General features: G+C 46.7%; 1 protein-coding gene and 1 long non-coding RNA gene across 14 annotated transcripts in view; one reads left to right on the top strand and one right to left on the bottom strand.

The window, feature by feature from the left end:
• Nucleotides 1–20,898, bottom strand: part of PAK5 (p21 (RAC1) activated kinase 5) — a 124,024-nt gene that overhangs the window by 35,452 nt on the left and 67,674 nt on the right. For 6 of the 10 annotated variants that reach the window (XM_080585540.1, XM_080585542.1, XM_080585546.1 and 3 more), the window contains one exon: nucleotides 11,944–12,158. In XM_080585540.1, coding sequence (XP_080441666.1) covers nucleotides 11,944–12,147 — 204 coding nt within the window. In that variant the 5' untranslated portion in view covers nucleotides 12,148–12,158. Of the gene's footprint in view, nucleotides 1–11,943; nucleotides 12,159–12,333; nucleotides 12,358–12,405; nucleotides 12,612–12,692; nucleotides 12,828–20,898 lie in introns of those variants that run through there. The other 4 variants (XM_080585547.1, XM_080585548.1, XM_080585549.1 and 1 more) reach the window with 4 other exon arrangements.
• On the top strand, nucleotides 12,901–17,647 carry LOC308192231. Of its 4 annotated transcripts, none has more exons than XR_013948658.1 (4): nucleotides 12,901–13,038; nucleotides 13,975–14,237; nucleotides 14,753–14,969; nucleotides 15,104–17,647. It is a non-coding gene; the product is annotated as an uncharacterized lncRNA (long non-coding RNA). The 4 variants fall into 4 exon arrangements; XR_013948659.1 differs by having other exon boundaries at nucleotides 14,695–14,969; XR_013948660.1 differs by having other exon boundaries at nucleotides 13,975–14,969; nucleotides 15,986–17,647.

Genomic DNA, 20,898 nt, shown 5'->3' with positions numbered 1-20,898 from the left:
TGAGACCGTGTCACTGGCCCCTTGCAGGTCTGTGCCTAAGCACACGAGCCGTGCCCTGACTCTGGAATCGCTCTAACTCTGTTTTGGGCCTGCTGATACTGCTTGGCGCTGCAGCCCCCTGTGGCAACACATTGCTGAATTTCACTACACACCGGTACAGCACTGCCGTGTCTGCCTGAAGCCCCTTTCCTCCTGACTGCGTACTCCCACTGTGGCAGGACGAGGCAGGCGGTGGTTCACCCTTCACCTTACCCACCGCATCCAGGATTGTGCGAGCCCTGCTCACAGCCCTGCCCTCTCTGCTCTGAAGGGCCCCAGGCTTTTCAGCCACCCCACATCCGCTTGTCCAAGTCCCACAGTGTGGGACCACGGCGGCAAGACAGCTTTAAAACAGTCAGCCTGTAGAGCTGGAGCCCATGGACCTCTCCACACCGTCACAACCTGCTGGTGGTGCCACCTCACCGGCTGGTCTTCCCTCCTGGTGACACGAGACAGGCGACACTTCACTAGCTGTGAGGGTAGGTGCCATGTCCTTGACGTGCTGGTTTTCAGAGCTGACTCAACGCCACCGCTATGAAAAAGCAGCCTTTGCTGGTCACCCACCAGCTCAGCAGCGCGTTGTGCGGGAGCTTCCCAACAGGGGCTGGCCTGAACGGGCCAGACGAGCCGTGTCAGCGCGCTCCTGCTGCACGCCAGCCACGCTGGGACCCGCGAGACAATCCCACGGACACCGCAGTCATGTTCCTAAGTTAGCACTGGCATCGCCGAAATTTTTTTGCTGCTGCCCAACAAAGACTGCACAGCAGCGAGCAGAGCTTGTTACAACACACTGCGTACGTGCAACACCATCACCTCCATTACCCTGCTGCTGCCAACAGCATGGGAGAGGTACGACGCTGGGAAAATGTTGGCACGGCCACACGCTAATTACTGGAAGGGTTGATAACGTAGCAGTGAAATTTATTCAGCCTGGAAAATATACATTACTCAGTGGATCAAAATAAAGGTATAGCTAAAGGTTTGAGACAAGTATAATGATCTCAACAACACCACTCGTACCAGCTGTTTGAAAATCATCAAAAGTAAAATGATGGAAAACTATAGAAAAGCCTAACCAAAACCGCGCTGTGCAATTTGTCAGCCTTCACAGCGGTTTTAAAAGTTAGTTGCCATAACAACAGGAGCAACATTTCATTATAATCACATTCACTGGTAATTCGTTTGACATGTTAAAATATAGCAACTTTAACAAAACATTTAGTTTTAAAATTCCACTGAAATATCTATGTTCTAGTAAGTTTTCCTTTTTTTTTAAAGAATATACAAACACGGTCATTATATGTCATTTGGATTGTTATTAGAGAATACTGAACATCAAAAATAACTACTTGGGTCTACTTATAACACACCAAGTATGTGAGATTTTCTATCTAATACGGGTACAAAGATCCATCAGACATAAAAGAAATGAGAGTGAGACGTGATTTTAAGGTTTTAGTTTGAGCGAGAAACTTAGTGTATCTATTACTTATGAGATATACAAGTGGTTCACAGGGAGAGGAGAAATTTCAGATTCTGAAAATCTCAGAATTTCTATTTCATATAACTTCTTCTGAGGAGTCAAAATTTTCTTTTATCCCAACACAGAATGAAAAAAACAACACATCCCAGAAGATGAAATTCCTCAGAAACATTAACTGTAGGAATTTCAAGTGCCCTCTTAAGAGCATTGCATTTTCCTAATGCTGATGGAAATCATTTCAGCCTGATACCGTACGCAGTGGATCTGCTAAGCCAGAAAGCCATATCAAAGACTGTAGATTTTTGATCGTGTTTTGGATAAAATCTTTTCATCGGTGTAAAACTTCCCTACTTTGTCAAATCAATGGCTTCTGGCAGGAAAAGAAAAAGACTGCTCACTTGGAAAGCCTATGGCCAGCCCTACTGATGAGCACCAGCAGGACTTGGTATTTTAGTTCTCCCTCCTTCAAAGCCACATCATCTGCCAGGGCATCTGTGCCAGTTATTATTATTTATTTTTTTCAGAGGAAGGTGTAAGGCTAATTGAGTAAGATTTCCCAACCTGCAGTTGTGGTCTGGCATCCCACAGCTTCCCACCCGGGCTGACTTCAGAGGCAGCTAGAGGCTGTGAAACTCAGAGCAAATCTGGGAGCGTTATGGCAGGAAAAGGGCGATGTTCTAGGTTAGAGAAACCCTGCCCTCCAAGAAACACAGCTCTACTTTTGTCGTGTTACACTAAGATAGACACATGCTAGAAGGTCGTGACATGAACCAGGACCAAAGTTTGCCTCACGCAGAGCTGTGCGTTCCCTGAATAGGTTTCTGCCCAAGGAGAAATGACACAATTAAGGGCAGTCAATAGAAAGCAATGAAGCTCCAGTGCCTCTAACTGGTACCTCAAAAATCCAGACTTGCAAAGTGATTTGTGCCTGGATTACTGGAGTGCTACTGACGAGACATGGGAAGGATGCTCTGTGTGCCACAGCTCCCATGCCTCAGCCACGCTGCAGGTGCAGGGGGCAGGAGACGAGGTGTGGGGCGGCAATCCTGACCCCTCCTCACTTCTTGCTCTGTTCCTAGTCCGAGCCAACTTCCTTTGGTAGATTCCCGTTTTCTTCATTTTTTGGGGGTATCTCGTCAGATGCACACATTAAAGCACAAAGTGAGGATTTTGACAGCCTGACAATTTCTAAGAAGCAATTTTAACTACATTTCCATTTCTAGTCTACCTACTGGCCACACTGGTGGGGAAGGAGACACCAAGGCACAGGGGGGGAAATTGCCCTGCACCCGGTGCTGCACGGCCATCTGTAAAAAGTCTCTGTCCCATGGCTTTAAAAGGGTGAGGAAGTTTCAAAGTACTTCACGGAAATTGGGCATTCCTGGCCCCACACACATACAGTGTGGTTTTTTAACCTGATTGATGCCTCTGAGTACTATGGCCTCCTTCATCTTCTCCTGAAACCTCACTCTTTGATTCAAGTAGGAATTTGCATTAGCAAAATAAAAACACGTAATAATTTCAAGCACATAGCAAAGTGCAGAGTTTTTATTTCTAAGGAAATACTCGTTTCCCTTCCCAGGGGTGGCTATTACTAAAGGGGAAGTGTAGCAGTAGGAATGCCCCAAGTGGGACTAGCCCTCACGGTGTGACTTTTACCCGGAAACCACGGTTATGCAGCACAGTGCTCTTCTGCACAGAAACCTGCGTTAGGTCAAATTTACAAAGCAAGCGAGAGGCAAGACTCCAAGAGCTTCCTGAGCTGATGTTTTATTTATTCACTCTTGTAAATGAGAAGTGCAAACCAAACACCTTCTCCACGGAAACAAACCAAGAGATTTCAGCGGATTGTCCGCAGCAGCGGAAGGTGCAGGGACGATGCCCAGGACAACCCCACAGTCTCCTTTACAAGGAGCTGCTGAAACATTGCTCAGGGAATCTTGATTTGATTCTACTTGATGTGCTGGGCTGCGTGCTCTGTCCCCTGCGGCAGATCGGCCCTGCCATGCTCAGTGAGTTCACCTGCTGCTCCCTCCCCGTCCTGCAGCACTCCGGCCGGCAGGGAAAGCCAGGAAGGAGAGCCAGGCGGTGTGCCCCATGTCCCTGCACATAGCTAACACAGCACAACACGCCATACAGCACCGGAAGGGATAAAAGGGCTGTGGGATGGGAGAGAGGCAGCCTCCTGCCCCTAAGCTTCTTCCCAGGATGGTTCGTAGAAGCCGCCGTGTTCCTACCAGGTTTCTGTGCCTATAAATCCTGCTACTAAAAAGTGCTACTGCACATGGAGGCATCTTCTCTGGAAGTTTGTACTGTGCTCTGGGAATTATTAAATGCAAATTAGGACACAGATAGCAATTACTGTTTTGTTCAGACTACAAAACTGTAAAATTCACTAAAATTCATAATCTCTTGCTATTCTTTTAACTGTGTGTTCCTGAGAGCTAATTAGAGCCTTCTGGATCTGATCTTTGCAATTAAAAAGTACAAGTCCTCACCCTAAATACATCTCTTTTGTTCACTTTTCTCTCCCCAAAGATCTGTATCTGAAATGCTTTATTCTTTCTAGCCTGCACAGCTCATCCTGTGGCAGTGACACTTGAGCAGAAAAGGTGTGTAAAGGTCTCTGTGGGTAAGTCAGCGCTCCTCTCCCCTAATAACAGACCTTGTCGGCCGTAATTGGGTCCAGCCTGACGGGGAAGACAAGACAGAAAGAGCGGCAGAGCAGCTTCAAATTGCTAGAGAGCCACAAAGCCCAGATCTAATCACTGTGGAGCAGGAGATAGATAAAAACACATTTACACCTGCAGCTTTGGCTTCACAGGTAAGCGAGCTGCTTGGCAACATTATCTGTCTCCTGATCCTCCTGCTCCTGCGGGTACTCCTTAGAATATATTTAGTGGGAGTTTGACCAGCATGGTTTCTGCTCCGGGCTACGATGAACCAAAATAAATTTATCAATAGATCTAGGAACGGAGATGTGCAGAATGTGTAGTTACTGTGTGATTACTGTCATGGCACGCTTACACAGAAACTGAAGTAGCAAACCCTGTGCTAGGGCCGATGTGAACTGCTAGTGCTGCCTGGCAATTTGGTACGGAAATCCCTTCCACAGCCTCTTACAACACAGGACACAACACATGCCTTGAACAAACGCCATCAGATGCCCGAGCAGATTTCTCACTGCTTCTGTCCGAGCTCACTGACACGAGGGGAGGCCAATTTCCAGAGATTCCTTGCTGCCACCTAGCGTTTCCCACCGATGGACACCAAGAGAAGAGTGACATCTCAGCGTCACCACAACTCTACATCTAAGCCATGTCAGCAGCACCACGGGAGGTTCAGCCAGCCCGAAGAAATCCCATGGGGTATTTTACTCCATCAGCTCTCTTGGCTGAGTTGAGCAGGGGCTTGCTGGACTATTTCACTGATGCTTGGTAAAACACATTCACCCTTTCCACGTGTTTACTGGGGAAAACACTGTTTACACGTTACCTTTTATTCTTTTGCACCTTGCTCTGGGGGATCGGTGTGGTACAGCAGCCGGAAGGAGCCTGCCAGCACAGCAGCCACCCCAAAGCACCCCTTTACCTGCCTGACCCTTCCTAGGCCCGAGCCCCACTCTGTCCCCAGAGATCTTGTGGGTCAGTGCACACAAAGTTCTGGAGGCCAGAAGCGTGGTTGAATGAACTGAAAGGAAACAGCAGCCACGTGAACAGTGAGTGATGGAGGCACGGCCCTCCGGCTCCAGGAGGTACGCTGCGAGCACGGCTCCCTTCTCAGGGCAGGCAAGCAAGGGGAGGTACTGGAACAATCTCCTAAAAGTTGTCTTCAGGGACTCATTTCCACATTAAAAAATGAACGTGATTACTGTCCTTGCTCGGGATCTAAGTCCTGCCTCTTTTCAGGTTATCCAGCACTACCTGCAGAGCATTCCCAGACTGGTACCCCCAGGGGAGACCAGATTCAATTTCTGAAATGCTAATAGTGAGAGTTTGCCACAGCTTACTGTGTTTCTTGAGCACTAAAGCAGGCGCTAAAGCCTTAGCAGATGTAAACTGTGACCTCCAGATTTACTTTCAATCTTCACTTAGCATATTGCAAAGTCCTGCTCACCCAGGTAAACTCTTACCAGTATAACTCAAGCCTGAACACCGTTGCCCTTGCAAGATTTCTCCAACACTAGTATTACTTAAAATCACAATGCTGATGTAAACAGCATCTAAAAACATTATTTTATGAATTTTATTGGGAAAAAAACCAACACACTTTTATGCGCAGAATGCTGTAATCCATATTGTTGTCTATCACTGCTATGGGACCAGTAAATCCTTTCTCATGCGAGCAGACCAATTCAAGCTCCTTTGGGGCTGCTGGGGACCTTTCAAACAAGGGATGTGATCAGCAGGTAACTGACCATCACCCCTCCAAGGCAGAGAGGCAAAATCATCCACTTACAATCTCTGTGCAGTGTTAATATGTCTGCATGGTCTAATGAGGACCAAAGCATCGCCCCCTACCCTTGCGCTGCCTGCATTAGCTACAGGGACCACATCCGAAAACCACATTTCTGCCAGCAAAATCTAGGAGTCACCTGAGCATATTTCAAAGACACAAATAAGAAGATGGAATGTGAAAAAACTATTTTTTGCCACTTAAAATATTTACTCTGAATGGTGGCAGAGTTTTTCATACTAGCAACCTCAGTGTTTCTCTAGGATGGCCAGGTCCTGCTTACGAACCCTGATGCTGGTGTCTACAACTCAGCTGCAAACAGACCCTTCAAACACACATGGCTGAAACTAGGCGTTTGTTATGAGGGACAAGTATCTCGGTCAGAAAAATATGAACAGTTTGTTTTCTGGTTCATTAAAAACTGAGGAACATTTTATGTTTGAGTCAAACTGAAATGATAACGAGGCTGATGGTTTCTTCTCGTCCGAAGGAGGTTCTGGAAAAATGCAGTGGTATGAAAAAAAACAAGCTGCTGCTGCAAATCTGATCGGGAACTTCACTGTTCAGAAAGCTAGAAACTCAAAACTATGAAGAATAACTGAGAATACATCAGTTGAAAGTGTCGTGGAAAAGACGAGCTTCCCTAATTCTAGTATGGCTGTGGGTTGCCAGTGTGACTCTGTAGTAAAAAAAAGTCTGTGCATTGGCTAGTGTACTTTTGACAGACATGAAGACATCTTAACGCCACTGAATGCATGTGGGCATGGGGATGGAGAAGACTTAAGGTCTGCTTCAATCTTTGAAACCAAAGTATTCAAATATTTTCACAGAAATAAATGAAAGACAGTTTCTCATCTGTAAGATGTCTTCTTCCAGCTGAAACTCTTTACATTGAAACTGCATTTTCCATAAAATGAACGACTCATCTGAAAAAAAAAATTCCTCTTCTTTTATTCAGGCATTCTTTCTCTTGAACTAAACTTTGCATGAAGCAGCAATATTCTTCTAAAGGATTTATGCAAAAACCTACAATTTTCTGAAATCAATCAGAAATAAAAACAAAAGTTTCTGCTGTACAGTGTAGTACGTATGAAAACATATTAACCTAGTGATGTATGTTATAAAAAAATAGCTGTGAAATTCTCCCATTTATTCATACTGTGGCTGATTTTTATTTGTACAGAGACAGACTTCCTCCGAGATTACACAAAATCAGTGACTTGGCTCTTCTCACACCAAGTCAACATCACAGTAAGACACGTTCTTGGACACTAGGTGGCATATTTGTATTACATGTGTACAGGGAGGTACAGAAGTAGCATTGTCACTTAGAAATGTGGGAAATCGAACAGCCCTCAAGAGAGGAGCATTATCCTTTTGAAAGAAAGAGCATCTACTTAAATATGCTGCAATAATTTCTTCTGGCAGCGTGTAGCATCAAAAGCATTCCTGTTCAGTCATCAAAATAGATTGAAAGTGGGACTGCATTACAGGACAATTGCAAATCTGACTGTAATTACTTGTAGATGAAGATGAGCAAGGAAAGCTGCAAGGGAACTGGCTAGAAAGGCTGGCAGGGACCTCCACAGGCCATCCAGTCCCACCTTCAGCTCAGAGCACAGACAGCATCGAAGCCTGGTCAGGTGGCTCAAGGCATCGTCCATCAAAGTTTGCCCTCTGCAAGGGCTGAGTCTCTCTGTCCCACAGTGCCTGCTGGCAAAACATTTTCTTTCCACCCCAAATTTCCTGTGCTGCGAGGTGTTAGCTCTTTCCCTGTTTTGGAGATGTCCCCTTCACCTTATCTCCTCCCAGAGGAGCCCACGCCAGGCCCAATATGTGACTGAGAAGTGTGCAACTGGAACCCGGAGTTCTTAAGCACAAATTAGCACGATGTGGTTACAAGGAAGGCCCACGAGATGTCAGCAGCCCTTTGGGTCCTGTGCTGGCAAGAGCAGTGCTGTGGGTCTGAGGTTTCCTGGTGGATGGGAGCCAACCGCCTTCAAGCAAGAGCTTCAAACTGTCCCATCCACAGGGGTATCATGGGGGGAATAAATAACAAGTGGCTATGAAGGAGAGAGAAAAATTGTGGCTATTAAAAGAGCCACAGAAAATATCTCATTTTCTGCTTATTTTTTCTCTGTGTAAAACAGAGGCTGACACGTAGTAGTAGAAACTTAAAACGGTTTTAAAGATTACAGTTAATTCACCAGTATCCAGGTCAATTTTGACAGGCAGCAGTGAGGAAAACTAAAACTACAGACAACACAAACCATGCGGATTACACCACTGAAACATGAGGATGAAGGAGAGGAAAGTCAGTGACCCTGCAGCCTGCTCCATCCGAAATTCTCTGACCTGTGAAGCCCAGCAGCAGGTAAATGAGCTGCCGCAGGTGAATGACACAGTTACCATGCAACTCAGGAACAAGTGGCATCTTCTCCTCCAGTAAGTCACAGTTCAGCTGTTTGCTGCACTGGGAAAAATGAGGAGGGATTTTAATTTTAACAAGTCCTCAGTGCTGTCCTGCTCCCGCTGATGGCTGTGGACGTTCAAGCATCGTAATGGAGCATGTCCATGAAACCAATGCTAGGCTCTTTTGACAAGAAGCCCCCACATAAGGCTCCTGGTACTTCACGAGGTCTATTTTAAGTACAGGAAGACACAAAGAGCTCACATTTTTCACACAGAGATGTTTTCAGTGAAGAACCAGCCTTTTATCAAAACCCCCTCTCTCCACGCCCCAAATCTATCACGATCATTGTCGCTTTCTGTTTTGCATGAAATCTTGTGCCGCGTTTTACTGATCCTTGCTAGCATCTCAAACACACAGCGCTTTGCTCGTATCTGGGTCACCCGCGCTGAGGAGGGGAATCCTATTATTGTTTCTGCTTGTACTGGGAATGAATGAATTTGTACAGCCAGCTCAGGTCTGGATTCAAGCTCTGACATTACCATGATAAGCCAGTGCCAGCCATGTGCGACAGGACCACGAGCCTTTATTCCAGCCCACGCAGATCTGTGGAACAAGCCCCTGGGTGGAGGGGGTCTCCCAGGAGATTTGGGAGCCTGGGGTGCTGCTGCTTCTTCAGCGCTGCTGCTTTCAGTATAGGTGGGGCACTGAGAATATTTATCATTTATTTTTACCCGAAGGGATACACTACAGGCCATCAGGTCCTATCTGCTTGGCAGATTGAGAAACAAGCAAACAGCGCAAATGGGGAGGTCAGCAAAACCCACAGAAGCCAAGAAAAGTCTTTCCCTTCCTCTGCTTTGGCTTTGCGTGAAACCCAAAGCAAACAAACCCAGCTCTGTGTCAAAACCCAGCAAACATTCTCTTCAACTCTACCCCTGTGATGTGCACTGCCACGCAGCTGTGAAGGCATACCTGTTAGCAGCAATGCCTCTGCCTCGCTCTGTGTGTGTAGTCAATACAGAAGTAATTGAAAAGAGAAGAAGTAAATAAATGCAGAAGAGCAAAGCTACCGAGGTGCCACGTCACCTGCAACCACTGCTCGACCGACTCTGGCCGAGTGCCTCAGCCCGACGTAACCCCAGGACTCAGGACGTGCCCAAGTATCAATCTGCTGCTACACCTCAGTGCATCTACAAGGTGCTTATTAAACTATATCAACTGCTGTATGGACAGAAGAAAACCAGTAAACAATATTATGACCTTGGAGCCTTTGGCTCCCACCTTCCCAAATTGCAAAGGCATTGCAGATCTTCAGTTCTCACCAAAGTCATGAAATCCTTGGTGCCTAAATCACTTTTTTACAGAACTAAAGGTGCTAGTGCATGTTGCACACACACAAAAAAAGTCTTCATTAAATGTTCATGCTGAACTACTTTAGCAACATGAAATATTTTCAAAGTTTCTCTCCGTAAGTTACGTCAAAGTAAGGCGTAATTCTTAATATACAGTAACATGATTTCTTTCAATATTCTTGCATTAAATGAAAAATCCCATCTTCCCTCTGCTACAGCCCCTCCTGTGGGTCCCTCTGCAGATGGGCATGTTTGTGCCCAGCCCCACAGCGAGTGCTGAGACAGGGACTGGGTTACAGACAGCCCGGCCCCTGGAAATGTGCCACGGGAAGGTGTTGGGGGACATGTGGATGCAGGATGGACCCTGGTCGCCCAAGGTCCACCTGGCCCAAGGACTCTTGATACATACACACACGTAAGGCCCCCTTTATTTGGACATATGTAGTCCTCCGAAAAACAGACAGAAAAGCAAACCAGACAATTTCTTGGAAACGACTGCCAGTGATTTTCTCCGCTTTGAAGTGCTGCAGATACTCATTCGGGGCTTGAACCTTCCCAGCCCGCAGTGTGTATTGCATCACCAGGGCTCTGCTCACAAATAAAGCTATGCAGATGTCTGTTTGCAGGCCTAGACCCGGATCCACATTGCCTGTAAGCTGTTGAGGAGCTAATACATTTTAAAACATTTTAAACTTATGGATTTATGGCTCCAGAACTACAGAAAAGAGATGGTACTACTGTAAGATAAGAAATGGATTTGTTCATTTTAAAACATCTTTATGCATTCGTGTCAAAATACTCAGAGATATTTTGGTGTTTAAAAGGACTGTGAAACAAGCTTGCTCCTCTGCCCTAGCTGGCAAAGGTTTGCCTGCTTTTTTTCCCACATTATTCAGGGCCTCTATTATACAGCAAGATATTTTATCACAGCAAAAAATCCAAGACTTTGCTTTTATCCCCCTTGTCCCGTAGCAGCGCCCAGCAATCCTGATTAGCAAGTGATGAGTGTCCTTCAGGAGCAGGCAGTAAATGCAAATTTAGCAAAGAGCACTTATGAAATATAAATACAGAGTCCGTGCTCTCAGGATTATCCGATTTTCGCTTGCCGCAGAAAAATCCACACAAAGATGAAATCCTAAATTTATCTTTCAGCTGTGTGACAGTGAAGGGTATATGTTCTGCCAGCACACAGGTGTCATCTACTGGGAGGTAGGATGTGCAATCCCAGAAACACTGCTAAATGAGGGTACGTTTGCCCATCTGTATCTTGAACCTCTAAGGATGGGGATCCCAGAGCTGCACTGGTGTCTGCCCAGTGCTGCCCTACCCTCTGAACCAAGGTTTCTCCTCACCTGTCTGGGCCGAATCTCATGAGCCACAACCCGGGGCTGTTTCCCCTCATTTTACCACCCAGAAAAAGCTTTGCTCCACCACCTGCATAAACCCACAGGCAGCAGTGGGTGGCGATGAGATCCCTCCCTGAGCTCCTTGCTGGGCTGAACAAGCAATTTCATTTTTTAACTTACATGTACTTTTCCTTCTCTCCCTTGCTCCAAATTGCCTTTGCCTAAAGCACCTTTCTTAAATTAATTATCAAGGAGCTTTAAGCTGCAGAGGAGCAACGTCTGGGGCCTCCACTGGGACTTGGGGCTTTTTCTTCTGCAGCCCAGGAGCACGAAGGAATGGCCCAAGTAAGACCCATGATATACACTCTCATGGGACAGTTGTATAAGTTTTATAAATATAATTTTTCCTTGCAGCTCTAGTAATTAAATATTTGGATTTGCAGCTCTCTCTGTACTTGCACACTCCCCGGCCCTGCCGGGACAGCTGCTCGGGGCGATGCAGATAAATATTTTCTGTCTGTTGGTGCGCGGTGGCCAAGCCCGACACGTCACCTCCTTCTCACTTCCCTTCTATTTCTAGCAATGTGGGCAGAGTAAGAATACTTGAGTGGTTAGAGCAGAGTAATCAGATAATCTTTCACTAAGACATAGTTGCATCCAGAAATTGGGATAACAGGCTCCCAACAGTAGCCCCCACCCGGCAGCGGGTACCTTCTGAGAGCACAAGGAGGCACTTTGGGGTGAGACCAAGCCCAACTTCAACTTCAAAGCAGTATGGCTTCGCTGAGGCTACATGCAATTAAAGACAGGCTAGGAAATACAAAGGAGACGAGAAACAAAGACTTTGCACAATACCTTCATAGGCGCGAGCTGGATGGGAGTGATGCATGAGGGGTCCACCATAGGCTTGGGCCTGTTGGCCGTGTCCGCCAGCAAGCTGTGCCACTGCTGAGGTAGTCCTGTGAACTTCTGCTCCCGGTGGTCAAAGCCCGTGTGAACCCGATGCTCGAAGTTAGAGGGCCCGGAAATCTCCAGCCTTTTCTTCTTCTTTCCAAACATGGTGGAAAAATCTGGAGAAGTAACAAGGAAACAGGAAAAAGGGAAAAAAAATATGTTTTGTTGCAGCCTGTAGCCATTCTCTCTCCTGCATGGAGAATTTCAGACGTTATTAGCTAAATACCTGCATAGGTTTTAATTTTACTCCACACTCACCACCTTTGAGGTCTGTGCCTGGAAAGCACTTACCTGCCCTCTGCTCACAGGATCTGAGATCGCAGGAAATTACCTCGGTCTCTAACCTGCACGTGTCTGCATTACCTTGTGAAATAAGGAGCTGCCCCGATCCCCAGCAGAGAAAGCCCCAGGTCTTACTTTCTGCTCCTCTCCCTGCTGCTCTGTTCGAGCTGCAGGGTGCATCCCAGGAGAGCTGGCAGCCCGGAGCTTTACGGCTGCAGCGCTGTACGGCTCTGCTCGGAGGCCAGCACTCAGTGTGAGCAGCAATTTATTCCTACGCCATTGCAGCGCTGCAAATAGATGGAGAGCACAGAGCTAATTCTAACCCTGCATAAATGCCTTCATCTGCATTTGTAAAGGGTCCCGCTCACCAGTGGTATCGGCTGCTGTGATGCATTTACATCGTGTGAGCTGTCCTTCAGAGGGAGACAAGTCACTGCGAGAGACCCGCACCCCCCAAGTACCTGGGTTGGTGCGTGGCTGGGTGCAGCTCGCTGCCTTGTGGCCAGCACCCTCAGGTGGCACCAATTACAGCGAGGGCCCTACTTATTTAGCGGTGCAGGAGCAGGGCCAGCTCCTTTGATCCCTGTGCATGTGGTGCAGGGAGGAGAGAGGGTCCCTCTGCCACCAGCGCAATGCCTGTGCGAGGAGCTGGAGGCTGTCAGAAGAAATGTGACCTGCCCTGTTTGTACGTCGCTGGACAGAGCTGGCTGCCCGGTAAAGCTAAGTGTTACAGCATTTACTCAGCAGAAAGAGAGACTTTGGTTAACTCCATTACTTGTTATTCCCTGACATGAGCAGAGACTTGTTAATCTGAAGTCCTCTGTTATTCTCAAGGTGCTGTTAGCTTCCTGGGAGGGTTTAACCACACAGATCTCTAATGATGGAAATCCCCCAAAACTTATTTTTTTTGCACTGGGATTTCAGTTATTTTTTGCAACCTCTGTCACAGCCTCATGTCACTCCTAAAAGGAGGAGTTTGGATGAACTTCGGTGTGTGTTTCAGGGACTGGGACCTCCTTTCTTTGGAGAAAGGAGGAGTACAACTATTTATTTAGCATCACTGTTGCTGATCAAAGGTACTCAGCACTCAGCTTGAATTCTTTTGCTTGAAACTATTTGTTCGGAAAACTTTACAAGGAGGTGTCAGCTTGTTCCAAGCTTGATTCTGATTTTGTGACTATTTCGGATATTTTTCCACTGCTTTCTGGTGTGGTTTCATTTTTTTTGCTCTTTGATGTGTGGGTTCCTCTTCCTCCTGAGGCAGCTGGGGAAGGCGGTAGGAGAGGCTGCAGGGGAACACGGGTAGATTGCTGGGGCAAGAAAGGTTTTGGGGAGAAACAGAAAAAGGAATTAACTGCAAGTCAAAAGGGAAGAAGGTATTTGCTCACTGTGTCAGAATAGGAAACAGCCGAAACAGTCAACATTTGGATTAGTCCTTGGATTTGGTCGGTCCTACCTTAAACAAAGCAGAGCTCAATGGTAATATTGAGGCAGGTTCAGAACTGGCTTTTACAAGGGACTACAGAAAACTGCTGCCTAAGGGACAGAGAAATCCCTGGCCCCAGGGAAATGAAACGCGGTCATGTTGCTTTTCAGTGAAATACTGTCCTGGAAAAATTCTTTGCTTGCTCTTTCTTGTCTTAAAAATAGCCCTCCACCTTGATCTCGTGGCCATTTCAAGCAGGGCTCAGTAAGCCCTCAAGCAGCAGGAACAGAAGCACCTGCCTCAAATAGAAGAGCTGCCTGGTGAGGAGGCCACCAGCTTTCTAAAACCTCTCCCATCACAGGAGAGACTCAGCTGTGAAGCTGCTGCCCCAGTTTTATGATTCAGGCGGAGCAGCTGTCTGAGAGAAGTTCAGAGAAGAAAACACAGTTGCATTACTGCTACTAAAAAAGATGGGATGATAAATCAAGTATGTATTCTGTCCTCATTCCCTCTTACTATTTCACTAAAAGATCAGGCCCATTGTTTAAAAATTGACTGCCCGGTGCTCTACACATCCCCTCTGTGCATGTGCAGGTGATGTCTCCCTTGGGTGTACTTTCTTTAGATGGAGCAGACTTGCTTGCCTTCCTTGGCCTTTCCCTGAAGGTCTCATCTTCCACACCTCCCTCTGGCTCTTGTTCCCCTTTCTGGAACTCCCTCTGAATCTTCTACCCTGTTTGACAGTCTCTTTCTCCACATCTGTTAACTTCAGTATCTTCCTCTCCTTTGTCTCCTGAAACCTGTTATAATCGCTTGGAACATCACGAACCTTTTATTTTTCTTGTTGATGGCATGCCTGATACCTTGTGGTACTTGCAGAAATGTTTCCAGCATAGCCCAAAGTCTTAATGATTGGTCTCTGCTCAATGTTGTTTACTTTTGAGGCTTAAACAGAAGTACCAGCAGCTCAGGCAGTAGCTTGTACTCACTGATCATCTCCAGGGCTCCACAAGCTGCAGCTGGTGTCAGATCAATGGATCTGGATTGATTTCATTCATGCTCTGGGATTTGAATCTATAAGGCCTATTGGAGTCACATTTTAAACCAACAGCTCTAGAAATGCGCTTCTTCATCGAATCAGTGCCAGTACTTGCATGGCTTCTATGCTGGACTTGCTCCCTAATGCAACTGCTGGATGCTTCAAGTCCTCCAGACACCTGTGAGTAAAAGGCCATCAGCTGGCAATGGTGCACATTGCCTTTTTAAAGAAGTAATTCATTACTTCTTTATTTCAAGACATTATTCTTGTTTTTAAATTGCTTTTTGTTACACTGCTCTCTTCCATGTTTTAAGTACTATTACAGCTGGATGTAAATGTGAAACTTGGCCCAGCTGCACCTCTGCTTTCTCAGGAGAGTATTTAAGTCTTATGTCTGGTGCCAAGGCCATGCTTTCACATAGGGGCAGCATTTGAAGCCTGGGCAACGGGACTCGCTCTCCCTTCTGACTGCACCTCATGCTTACATCAGCTTAAATCGACCATGAAGCTACAGCAGGAGAGACAGGGATACCAGCACCTCGTACAAGAAGAGACAGATTCAGCCACGCGGGCAAAAGCACAAATGCTGTGTGTCTCTGTGGCTGGAGAGCATCTCCCGGGGGGCTGTGCCCATGACAGGCGGCCAGGAACCCTGGCTGACAGCAGCTCTGACCCCACGGGAGGGGGGCAGGAGTCCCCCAGGCGATTTAGCCTCTCCCCTGGCTCTGCAAACAGAAATGTGGTGCTACCAAGGGAGCAGAGAGCCCCAACTGACTCTTAATGGCATCAGTAATAGATGCTGAGTGCTGCCTCTTTGCTTCATTAGCCTGCAAGGTCTCCCTGTCTCATTGCAAAGCAAAGCCAACCTCTCCTTACCACGGTCGCTCTGAATAACTGGAATTAATACATGCAGTAATCCACAGAAACTTCATTTCCTCTGATTTCTCCCCAAGAATACAGCCCTTTGTGTAACTGCAGGCATGGACACAACCTTATATACCCCACATGTATGTATCTGTATTGTGGAGAGGAAATGTTTTGGTGGATTTGCACTAACCTCAGATGGCACTTGTGAACAGGAGGCTATGTGGCAGCTGCAGGTCAGGCTGCAGCTGCCTGGGCTGTGTACCCAAACTGACCCCCCATTCACTCTGCTTTCTCAAAATGATGACTTCAATTATTCCCTCCTTTTTCAGGCCATCACACTGAAATGCTGCTGCATGTGAATGATGTTACTTGTTTTCCTTGACTGCCTGAGGATGCAGGTTTGGGGCAGCTGAGCCAGTGAAAACTCCTGCTCCTGGCTCATAAGAGCCCTGGTTTGGTCTCCAGCATGTCCCAAACAAGGTGCCTGGTCTTCAGATCTCAAAAAGAGAAGACTTAATCTTTCAGTCATAGCTTTATTGATCTGATACAAAAAACAAAGCATTTAATCATGGGGAGAAGTAGAAAACAGCCTGGACAAGTGAATAAATGAAAATGCTCTCCAAGACTTATCAAATTGTTTTGGGAATAAGACGTATCTAGGTGCTCTAAGAGAAATGATTGACTTCTCCAATTCCCCAGGATGCTGGATGGCAGGTGTGCAACAGAAATGCTATGAAATTTCTACTGAGAGCAGAGAAGGCATCCTATTAAAGAAAAAGTTCATTCAGGCACTTACCTGTTCTCTGTCATGGAGAACAGCAACTGTCTCGCAGTTGTTAGGAAACCCTAATTTCCTAATGGAATTAGTTAAGAAAATATCCCCCTGGCAATGGGGCAGTAGCCTGCATTTAGTGGAAGCAGTGGGAGGAAGGGGGCTGCCTGCAGGGCATCCTCACCCATCCCTCCCCATGCCAGAGCACTCATCCTTAGATTAATCCCTCCTGACAGCCTCCAAGGTACTCCTGACCATGCCAGGTCTCTCGGCAAATGCCATCCCTCTGTCCAGCTCCTCCCACGCTCACCCCTACCGAGCAAGAGGAAATGAGAGCTGTCACACTCCTAAGTTGTTGCTATTTTTGTGAGGAGGAGCACCACCAGGATGCCTGTGCGTGCTTTGCTAACAAACAGTCCGGCTGCTTACAGCGTGGCGCGGGGCGATGCTCAGCTCAAGGCAGGGGCTGTCTCAACAGCTACTGCTGATGGCAGGGGTCTTGAGCTAGCCCCGGTGGGGGAAAGGAAAAACAAGACTCATTAAGTGGCTTCAGTGGGGTACTTCTACAGAAAGACTTCAATCTTTATGTAGTTGTGAGTAGCACATGCGTTTTGTGTTTGTAAATAGGAGTTTTGAAGGAGGCTACCGTGAGCAAATAATTTAAAAAGTCTGATAGTTTAAGAACAAAACCAAGCCTGTTCTCCTTAGGAAAAGTAGTCTGTGGTCAGTTTATGGCTGCTGTGCTGAGGGGCTCCTCCAGCCCCTGGTCCCCCATGGCACAAGATACAGATGAGGGACTTGGTTTCTTTACCAAAGGCACGCTGGAAAAAACACGGACGTGTCTGCTGGAGCTGGATGCTGGCAGGGACAATTAGACAATGGCACTGCTTCCCCTTCCAACAATGGGTGAGTTACCTGCAGTGGTGCTGGCCCCAGCTGTGCTGATGGGGAGAGGGGAAGGAGCAGGGAACAGCAGTAAGTGTGTGAGGGGTACTGTTCAGACACAGCCACCCAAACCCATTTGTAAGGTGACAGTTTAAAAAAAAAATCCAATAAGATCACCACTTTTGTTATGTGTATCTCCTCTCAGGAAGGGAGTACTGCCTGCTCTGCTGGTGCGTGCCGAATGGTGGTAACAAAGCTCCATCCTGCTGCCGCAGGAACGCAGCAATCCTGACAATGTGCTACAGGAGCAATCACGGCACTGTTCCCTTAATGCTGTTTACTGCAGTGCCTAACAAATCGAATTAGACGCAATCAGCACAGCCTGCCTGTTAGATCTAAGCCAGACCTGGAACAAAGTTCCAAGGGGCTCCCCTTTATCTTACTCCTTTCCATGCACAGAAATACTGCACTGAGCACCACAGTGCCATGAACTCCTGCACTGGCCCAAATGTCATGTATGACCTCCAGTGGCGGATTGGGTCCTGACACACACAAAAATTCCCTCTGGCTGAGATACCTGCCCGTGCGAGGTACAGACCAGTAGATAAATCCCCTCCATCAGCTACTGTCCAACCACTGTGCTGCCTCCCGGTCACAGGTGAAGGTATCTTCCTGGTAAGTAGCGTACTGCAGCCCTGCCCTGGAGCACGAGGTTAGCAGTATTATTCTGGGTGCCATGGGAGCCCATTCAGGTACTTGCAGGAGGGTGTCCGAGCTCAGGACACCCCTAGGGATTCACAGCAATAGCCTCCCTAAGAAAAGTTAAAGCCTTGCCCAGCTTGTGTCCCCGAGTTTCTCCTGATGATTCCCATTCAGAGATGACAGGTCGATGTTTATTCACTCCCATACACCTGGGCTCCATCCTAAGGTTTTGGCAGGTTGCCTCTTCCCGTACTTGAGATCAGGGGATACTCAGACAAGCTGATGAACTGAAAAGCTGAAAGTCCAGATCTATGTAAATAGCCCCAGAGAGCAGAGTTTTCCACTTACAGCAAGTAAAACCTGAGGCAGTTGGAATAAAATGAAAAAAGGACACCTTAAGTTCAAAGGTTAACAGTGTTCTGTATCTTTTATCCTAAATATGCGCAATCCGATCAAACCACCAAATGAGCAAACAGAAGTCTGCTCAGTTCTGACTTACATAGTGACCGAAGGCCAGTGAAAAAGTGGGAGATGCTTTTTCTTCCCCCCTCAGTAAGTAGCTCTTCTTTTAGATTGAAAACTATGGAGGTAGGAAAAGTTTGTTTTGTCCTGTACCTTGGAAAGTGCCAAGGCGTCCCAAGTACACCTGCAAAGCAGCACCAACTGCACTTGCCATCCCAGGTGATCCTGCAGACTGAAGGTGTGTAATTTTGTCATAATTAAAAGCTTACAATAACCTTACAATTAATATAAATAATAAAGCGAGCTGGGTATTTTTACTTAAAAAGGGAGCTTTCAACAATTGTGTACCATAGCTACTCAAGTTTCTTTTGCTCATGACAGCCTTCCAGCAGCCAGGTGCTGTGTCCCACCAAACCAAGGGCATCTTCTGTGCTCAGCAGCAGCACCTGCTCATAACCCTGGGAAGCTGCCCTGGGGAAGAAGCATTTCTTACCCACACCTTTCACTGGTTCAGCATGTGACTGGGTTGCAAATACTCCCTCAGGAGGAGCTTGTTTTTCATCGTCTGCCTCAGCCCAGCAACACGTTTTGCTTTTCAGCAGCCAGCAATTAGTTCATTCTCAGTGAGGAAGCGCATGCTGCAGTCAGTCCAGCAGTCTGCAGTTCTTATGCAGGGGTTCCTGCCGGTTCCCCTGCTGTGCAGCCTTGCTACTAGGGGCCAGGCAGGCTATTAGGGTTTGGAAATTGGCTTCACATGCACTGAATGCTTATCTGCTGCAAGCCCAGTATGCCCCCAGCCCTGCAAAAAAAAAAAGCACATTTTCCCCCAAGGCAGTCATGTGGCCAAAACCACTGGTTACAGTCAAAAGTGTTAACAATTGCTTCATTTTCAAGAACTTTTAGAAAGAAATACAGATTGTAAAATGGGAGATGGGTGCTACTTGTTGTTCTTTAATAATTTTTAGTTACTAATAATAGTTTTATGCACATCCCCCAGTTGTTCTCCTACAAAGCAAACAAAATGTAATAATACATCATTAGCTTTGCCAGCCTCCACACCCACTTTCTGATTAATTGTAACCTTTTCCAATACATGATCATAAATGAACAGAGTATGAACTGCGAAGCACAAACTAAATTAACGTGTCAAGCCAGCACTCGAGATAAATGTGAGCGGGCTGGTGTTCATCCCAAGGAGCTCGCTCCTGTCTGCCTGCCGACTGATGGCAGAGCTTGTTTTCCTGCGGCTGACACGGGCGCAACTGCTGCTGAGACACGTGGGGGAGACTGAGCCAGGCCAGGAATAAAGGCACAAACCCCAGAAAATTCAGAACTCAAGAATATGGCTGGGAATTCAAAGCACTTGCTGTGCTTTCAAGCTAGGGGGTTTACAACAGCTGTTCGGTGCGACTGGAGTTGGGTTGGCTCCTGTTAAACCTCAAACTTAAACTCACTGTCCAGCAGCCCTTGCTGAGCTCCTTAATGATTTCGTCACTCTTTTCTGTCATTCTTTCCTTTCAAGGACTGAAAAAGTCTATGGGTCATCATACAGACAGGGGAAACCTACAGAAAACACTGATTCGGGTCCACACACAGTATTCTGCCTCGCTGCGAGGTTTTGCATACAGCAGCAGACATATCTATGCATATATATAGCTACAAAAACAAGGAAAATGTTTATTTAAAAAAAATAAGGAATAGCAGCAACAATAGTTTTGTATTTCTTCTTTGTTTGCTTTAAGGGTGGTTCTAAGCTGCTTGGCGGGGCTCTTTGCTGGCTGCAATCACAGCATGAATTACCTCTGCAAAAAACGTGTGCCTCAGACGTATACTTTTTAAAAATAAGTCATCTCCACTGTGCTATTTTTAAACTGAAAACACAAAGAATACTATCGTATTTGTCAGGAGATGAAATAAAAAGCAATACCTGGAAAAGCAGAGAGGGCTGAATGAGAAGCCAACACAGCTACTGGAAAGGCTCTTAAAAACTTCACGGGTTTGACCAGGCTTGATGCATCACTGGGACAGAGGAGAAATCCCAACTGGCTTCCCTGATGAGATAATCCTAAATGCTTCCCTAACAACGACAGGATAGTTCTGGATGTACAGGCTATCTTTTGTTTGGCCACTGGTCTTATCTAGAGGGAGATCTCGTTACCTCTTTACATACACAGCAGTTTCAGCGCATGAAAGGAATAACACCCAATGCAGGAGAGAACCAGGTTGGTTCATCCGTTTAATTGGAGACCCAGTGTCCCCATGATCCCAGCTTAATCCTTTGCTCTTCTTCATTATGACTTTAGTGTTTCAATTTAGAAACAGTAAAAGAAACCTTTAGAAAATGTTCTGGTGCACCTTACCAACAAATCGCGATGACCATTTTAACTGTGCCTCTCCAGAGGCAACAGAGAGACCCTACAA

Source organism: Anser brachyrhynchus (assembly GCF_964034855.1).
Source record: "Anser brachyrhynchus genome assembly, chromosome: 3".
Lineage (NCBI taxonomy): Eukaryota > Metazoa > Chordata > Aves > Anseriformes > Anatidae > Anser > Anser brachyrhynchus.
The sequence above is the reverse complement of the archived record's forward strand: the minus strand, read 5'-3'. Positions and strand labels throughout refer to the sequence as shown.